At 35.9% G+C, this 7,954-nt stretch overlaps 1 protein-coding gene across 1 annotated transcript; it reads right to left on the bottom strand.

The window, feature by feature from the left end:
* Positions 1 to 2,662: 2,662 nt before the first annotated feature.
* On the bottom strand, positions 2,663 to 6,293 carry klhl40b (kelch-like family member 40b). The gene is given in 9 exon segments (XM_059524044.1): positions 2,663 to 2,788; positions 2,900 to 2,925; positions 2,928 to 2,984; positions 3,400 to 3,422; positions 4,035 to 4,195; positions 5,231 to 5,284; positions 5,286 to 6,002; positions 6,004 to 6,125; positions 6,128 to 6,293. Coding segments are annotated over 9 exon segments (1,374 nt in total). The 5' UTR covers positions 6,216 to 6,293.
* Positions 6,294 to 7,954: the final 1,661 nt, after the last annotated feature.

Below are 7,954 nucleotides of genomic sequence, written 5' to 3'. Positions count from 1 at the left end.
AAGAGCATTTCTACCATGGAATAAAAATCAGTTAAAAAGCAATAACCTTTTTATTTATCCTTTTATTTTGTGGTGGGAACAGGCTTCCATAATTAATAGCAGAATGTTCAAGTTTCTTCATGAGTAAATGATGAGAGAATTTTCATTTTTTGGCTACAGCGTCCCTCTACATTTGGAATGTAATTGTAGAAGTTCTAGAATCATTATTAAAAAGCAAAGCTGATTGAACTGACATAACATAGTAATTTTTTAAGCAATAAGACCCACAGTAATTGTCAGTATTCTGCATTGATCAATATGTTCATAAGTCAGTTTGTCAGTCATAACCAGCTCAATGTAGAAGCACTATAACAAACCTGCCTTGAGTGTGTAATGGAATAGAGTTGCCATGATCATGAATGTGTAGATTGAAATTACAATGACATGATTGAAGTTAAAGGTGATCTGAACAGAGACCATCACTAGGAGGACTTGTGTATTTGGTAGAAATCCTGCAATAATCTTATGCCAGATGATGATTGTTTAAGCCTTTTTGTGGTTTTGCCGCAGATCGAACCCTGTTGTTGGTGTTCTATACATGTTTTTCAATGTCATATTGCACCTTATACTAAAACACTGAGGTTGCATGTTTTTAAAGCCCTTGTTAATATATTTAAACAAATTCCATCTCATTTTCTTTTCAATATGTATATTTAAATATTAAAAACTTCCCTGAAGCATTTTCTAAGATGCATTATGGTCTTATCACAAGTTGAATTACCACAGAATTCCTTTTTTATTTCATTTTTGTGATCACTTTATTTAAATATTGAAATTGTGGTACAACACAAGTTTTGTTAAAAAGATTATAAAAAACATACTGCTGGCTTTTTGTTATGCCCATTTTTTTCTTAATTTCTCTTGCTTTTGTTCTTTAAAGTCTTATATTTTATGTGAAGTGAAATTGCACAGAGGTTAATAAACCTCCATCTCTGAAAATATGGTAGTAAGTAAAAGGCTATTGAAGAGCTGAATGATTTGATTTTGTGCATCTGAAAGAGCATGTTTCTCTTGCAGGTTGTAAAAGGTAGAAGTCTTTAAAACTTCTTTTTTTTTTGTATTTTGCATACTTTACTAGCATGTATTCCTAGTTTGCTGCTTATTGAGAAAGATTTGGGATGTTTGTGCCCTTCTTGTTTTTTATTTTTTTTAATCTGTATATTTAAGTGATTTTGAAAAGAAAGTAAGATTTATATTAAGAAGGATTTGTCTGTTATTTTAGTTTGTTCTGGTGTGTGCTATCCTTTTGTAATAAATAAGAAGTGATAGCAAAAGATGATTTGCACTTCAGAGTTTGGGTAGTTTTTCTTATTGTCTGTTTAAGATTTTAAAGAAACCACTCACAATCTTGAAAAGACATTTTGAAACCAAATTCAAAAAACAGTTTTTCTAGTACCTAACATGTAATACTTAAACTTACCCATACTTTCAATGTATTAAACCAATCATGAGTCTGACTGTTAATTCTATACGTCTCAGTTAAGTTTGTGTACATGCAGTTGGCAGTCATACTGGTTCTGTCAGCAGGATACTAAACAATACAAGGACTAGAGTCTAGCGGTGCTAATAAAATGAGGCTGTATTTTAGGTCATTTATTGTACCGGGTAGTATTTATTGTCTGTAATTAAACAAAATAAAATAATTCAATAGTGAACTAAATGAAACATGACACCAAGCATTTGTGTTTGTTTTCATTTTTCTTGGGGAGGTTTCTCTCATTCAGAACAACAGAAATGTCACATAAACAATACATTTAAAAATGTACACATGACGCAAGAAGCTCCGTCCATAATAAAAAAAAAAAATTTTTTTCAGAAACCGCATTTTCACAGCCTTATTTTCACAATCTCTGTGCTTGTTCTCATTTGTTTCAAATCATAAATTGTGTTAAATATCAAATTGATCACTTTCATGGAATGAGTTTGACAACAGATGTTCCATCCTTTTATGTTTCGTGCTGGTTCAGACTTGGTTTCACTTTGTCCCACACTATAATAACTGATTCAAAATCAGCAGAGAGTTTGCACTTCACTGGTGTAGTCTCAGATTTTAGTGAGCCGAAGAGTGTTAAGAGACGTACTCCCAGAACTGTTGCACCAGATGCATACTGAATCTCACTCCATTTTGTCTCCCCCTCATCATACCTGTGAACAGACATTAACCTATTTATGTACATTTGAATTGTTGTAATCACGTGTGGTCAGATTAACAATATATCTGAATAATTTCAGTTGAGTACAGATGTTGACTTTTTTTTTTTCATTACCGGTAATTTATTTAATGACCTCATGCCATCCTAGATATAGATGTTTGCTCACAAGTGGATCCTCTGTAGTGAATGGGTGCCGTCAGAATGAGAGATAAAACAGCTGATAAAAACCATCACAATAATCCACAAGTAATTCACACAACATCACTTCTGGTCAAAAATCCATCCATAAACGTTTTTACTTGTTAACAGTGCTTGATCCATGCACATTTTTTCTCCTGATTCAGATATTATTGCTTTTTGGAATTAAGCTGAAAGCTGTTTGCATAAGATAAAAAAATGTCTTAATGGGTTTGTTTCTTAAAATCGTGCAAATTTTCGCTTCACAAGGTCTTAATTGTTGGAATGAACAATTAAGCTGCCACATAGATTTTGTTTTTGTGAATTGTGACCCAAAAGAGCAAGCATGCAGTATTTAATGGAGCCAGATCCTTCCACTGACGCTTTTTAGTGTCATACACGCACACTCTATTCAAACACTCAAAATAAGACAAATATGTGTATAAATGTGAGATAGAGTGACAACCTTTTTGCTGGCTATAATACTGAATGCATATTCCAACACAAAATGTAGCAATAGCTTATTAAACATACTTGTTCTCTCCCTTTCCTCCACATAGATCAATTCATTATGAGACATTACTCCATGGCGCTGTACTAGGTAGGGAAGAGGATCTGGTTATTTAAAGGGTTAGTTCACCCAGATAGCAAAATTATGTAATTAATAACTTACTCTCATGTTGTTCCAAACCCGTAAGACCTCCGTTTATCTTTGGAACACAGTTCAGGATATTTTAGATTTAGTCCGAGAGCTCTCAGTCCCTCCATTGAAGCTGTGTGTACGGTATACTTTCGATGCTCTGTGTTCATCTTCAGTTCTCTCTTCACAGCAGTTCAGTCAGTGTACTGTTTGAGTGCATGCATTACTCCGGGATATTGGTTTGTTTGAACTCAGAGGGAGTGTCAGCCACATTAAAAAAGTTAACAGCTTAAGTAATTTGTGGATAAATGCGTATTAGAGATGCGAACCGTTTTAAAACGATTCAGTTCGATTTGGTGAACTGAATGATTCGTTCGTGAACCGGATAACCAGACTGCTTTGTTTTGAACTCTCTCACACAACAGACACGGAAGAGAAGACAATGATGAATAAAGTCGTCGTTTTTGCTATTTTTGGACCAAAATGTATTTTCGATGCTTCAAAAAATTCTAACTGACCCTCTGATGTCACATGGACTACTTTGATGATGTTTTTTTTTACCTTTCTGGACATGGACAGTAGACCGCACACACAGCTTCAATGGAGGGACTGAGAGCTCTCGATTAAAATATAAAATATCTTAAACTGTGTTCCAAAGATAAACTGAGGTCTTACGGGTTTGGAACAACATGAGAGTAATTTATTAATTACATAATTTTGCTATCTGGGTGAACTAACCCTTTAAGTACCCAGTGGCAAAAAAAACATGGTGTAGAAACAATTTTCACTAGTCAAGAAATTGCTAGTAAATTTCACAAATAATTAAGAAATGGCAAGTAAAGCACCAAATTAAAATTTTGAGATAGAAGGACTGAAATAAAATTTTCTTGTAAAATGTATTGCAATATGGAATACTGGAAAAAAAAAGTTCATACTGTATCTGTTGGAGATATTCAGTAAACAAAAAAAGACAAATGTATAGCTGATATTCAAATAATTAACGTGGCATCGGTAAACATGCTTACTGTCTGTCATAAACCATGACTGTGTCCAGAAAGCGTTCTCCTTCATTCATTTCTTTCCCTCCAATAATAAAGATGAGATTTTCTGCCTCTCCCATGCTAAACAGAAAGCGGCCAGAGGGAATGGGGGGCATGCCCATCCAGTCTGATGTTGTAGGATCAAACTGTCAGATGTAATGACACTATATCATCCACTGTGTTGTATGGGACAGAGCATTTGCTGATCATTTAAAGGGAGGGTGGTTTTGTGTCATAACCTGCTTAGAACTTACAGACAGTGTTTTCTAATGGTTACTTTTAGGTTATATTATCTTAGAACCATAAATTAACCTTCCTAGAATGTTCTGAGATGTTAGTGTCTTTTCTATTAAATGAAGGGAGGAGCCTAATCATTTGTTTCCTGCCAGTCCTCATTATGAGCCTAATAAGCAGCAGTCATTGTGCCATCCCAGCAACAATTATTCCTCCACCTCCCCATCTCCACCTCTATTTCTGTTATTCTCCCTTTATGTAGTACCACAATAAGGTAATCGAGTTAGCAGCTTAAGCCGAGCCTTGGGTTTGAACCTCTGTTGAGGACAGCAAGCCAAACTCGTTTACTTGGAACTATTAAGACTGGATGGCCAGCCAGACTCGTGGAATGGTTCAATGTCATTGTATTCTTAAACACTGACTATATAAAGTTTTAGAATAAGAGCAAAATAAACCATTACATTTAATATATTGTCTATAAAATACTGGGAAAAACAATAAAAAAAAATATAGATGATTCATTCCGAACTACAAAAAAAAGAAGAGAAATATCTTCCATGTGCTTCACAGAAAATATGCCAAGTCATCCCCAACAAATGCAAAACATTCCCTTGATATTACAGTATAGTTCAAGTTTGGTTATTTCTTTAGGCACAGATTTCTAACACTTTAGAAAAATTGCTAAAACTATGCTAAACATCTTGGTTTTTCAACAATAAGGGACAGACCAAAATATCTAAATATCCTGCCCAGACTCTGTTTCACAGAAAACTAGTGATTCCATGGGGTCTGCCTTTCACTAATAGCTAAATTTAGCTGGATAGAGACAAAAACACGTTGTCTATGATTTATGTACACTACATAAACTTCCCAATGTGCAGAATTAATGACTTTGAGAAAATAATGACTTTATGAAATCAAGTAAATGAAGGAAAGTAGTCCTTTACCAGCAAAAAGTATGAATATATCTGTTTGTCTTTGCTCTGCTCATTAAAAAAATAGTCCACCTGCCACAGATATCTGATTTTCCTTTGTGACCAGACTGCAGTGGTTTTGGGGAATTTGGTTGGAGAGTGACGCCACATAACAATCATTTCCCATTGGGTCATAAACTACCGATGCAGTGTCATTGATCAAGAAGATCAAGTCTCTCAAGAACATCCCAAACTGCAGATTGTCTTTCAGGATTCCTGGAAGTAGCTCCTCCTGCTCTTCTTCCTGCTCTTCATCTCCCTCCTCCTCTCCTTCCTGACCTGCACTCTTTTTGCTTTTGTTCTTCTTGACTTCAGGAAGCTTCCCGGCATGGGCATCTTTGACCAGTTGCAGTTTCTTGGTGATCACTGGATTTGAGCTCAACCATTCATGTTTCTCCACATTTTTGGTGAAGTAGTCCTCGGGAACCAGACGTAATCTTACACAATCCAGCAGACACGGTAGGTCCTCCAGCCTCTTCTCTTGGTCATGTCCAATCCACTTGATCAAAGACTCAAAAACATCTTGCTCTGTTTCTACATTCAAAGAGTCCGATGCGATAATGGCTGCCAGTTCACTTGGAGTCAGCTGCAGGAATTCTTCTTCCCGAGCAATTAACTGGAAGCGTTCACAAGCGAAGTTACTTGCCGATATGGCCAGACGAGGACAATCCAGCATCAGGCCCAGTCGGAAAATCACCAAACAGTTTCTCAAACTCAGTCTCTTCTGCAGGAACGAGACACAAATACGTGAAAATCAAGAGGATCTGAAGCATGTTGGCCAGAGCGAAGATGTCTTGTATGTTTTGCTCTGTCACATTGATGTTTGAGGTGTAGAGGTATTTCAAGATCATCCCCAATAAACCATCATATCACTCTCCAGAAGATCGTACAGACCATCCTGCAGAAGAGTTTGCTGGTAAATCCGCGTCTCCTTCATGGGATCTATGGGTAGAGCCATACTGATCGTGCAGTATCCCTGAGGGTCACAATGAAGTCAATGGCTATTCCAGCGGTCTCTGTACCAAACTTCTGTTACTGGCTGAAAAAGAAAAGGCAGGCTGAATCAGTTCCGCTTTGCTGCCGGGACTTTAGGCTTCATCAGCTGTCCCAATATTTCAATCAAACTCCAACTGTGGACTATTTATAGGTCCTTCACGAAGATGTGGAATCTATAGACGGTTTCAACAGCAACAACATAAACAAACGTTACTGCACATGCGCGCTTTTGTGGACCTAACTTAACTTCCGGTAGACTTCCAAATAGAATCAATAACAACAGCCAAGTCCCTCTAGAGTAGATATTTTTTTGATAACAAACAAAATATGTTTACCGCGTAGATCAGGCTAACTTAATGAAAATGTAAATTCATTATTTGCCAGCAGGAGATGTTTTAAAGCACAGACATAAATCGCGAGAAATAGAGGTTTCCCCAGTAACAGCTGTAAACAAAGCAGAGCTGGTACGCTCACACGCTGCTTTATCAGGCATATAACATGCAAGTCTTCTTTCAGAAATACAGCGATATATAAACACCTGTGCCTTGTTTTGATATTTAAACATATAAATGTAAGGAATTATTAATTATTATTAAACGTGCAGTACGTAATGTTACTCATGTTTATTCAACAAAGCCTTTTTAAAAATCGATCAGTTTTAAAATTGTGGCGAGTCTCCAAAAATAAATAAATGTATGGGAAACACATCCCGCAACACAACCACCTGAGCACAACTTCAGTCTACTCATCACCTTGACTTTAACTGCGTTTGTAGAAGGCACTGCAGCCAGACCGATATACACAACACAGACCGGAAGTTAACTTAGGTCCAGGCGCGTGCGCCCGATGAAACCGTCTATACTTGTACATGTGAAACACAACCACCCGCCCTGTGCAACAGCTGACACAGTACAGTAGTCAGAAGAAACGCTGGCCTTAAGAATGAGATCACAGGTCACTACACAATACATTTATGGGACTATGAATCACCCTCTTGATTTATTTTTTTATTTTTTTGACTATATATTAATTATTATAATAATTAAAGTATGAATAAATTAAATGAATGTATCTCTGAAGGAAACCAACTGCCTTCAGAAGAGTTTCTATGGCCTTTTCTATTCATCTTACCTCCATATACTGCCTTAAATATATAGCAGTGTTTTGTTTACAGAGGTTACCGGGGAAACAGCTCTATGCTGTTCAGTAAGTGCCACCTACTGGCAGAAAATGGATTTATATTTTCATTTAGCGGTCTGTTTTAGTCCAAACCAAAGCAAAAGTAATTCATGCACTATTGTAAAGTTTAACAGGTTGATAGAAAATAAGCTATCAATGTATCTAGAATTATTAACAGAGCAGATAAAATATCTATAATCATTTATCATTTTGATTTATATCCCTTTTGTTAGTCTGAAATTTGGGGTTTATCATTATATAAAACTTTTTATTTTTATTTTTTTATTGTCAAAACTTGTAGTCACACAACCTTTTTTCTTTATTTCAAATCTGGCCATTGGTGTTAATGTCATTATTTTAATGTTTCTGCTGTCATTTTATTTATTAAAAACTTAGGATAACTAGGAAAAAAGGTTCTGAACCACTGCTTTAACATGAAAAGTAACAAAAATACAAGGCCAACGCCAACTTCTCAATTTTCCAATTTTATTTCTAAGAAGAGCTCACTAGTCACTAATAATA

The sequence above is a fragment of the Carassius carassius genome, chromosome 35, assembly GCF_963082965.1.
Source record: "Carassius carassius chromosome 35, fCarCar2.1, whole genome shotgun sequence".
NCBI classification, from domain to species: Eukaryota; Metazoa; Chordata; class Actinopteri; order Cypriniformes; family Cyprinidae; genus Carassius; species Carassius carassius.
Note: the sequence above shows the minus strand (reverse complement) of the source record. Positions and strands in the feature narration are given on the sequence as shown.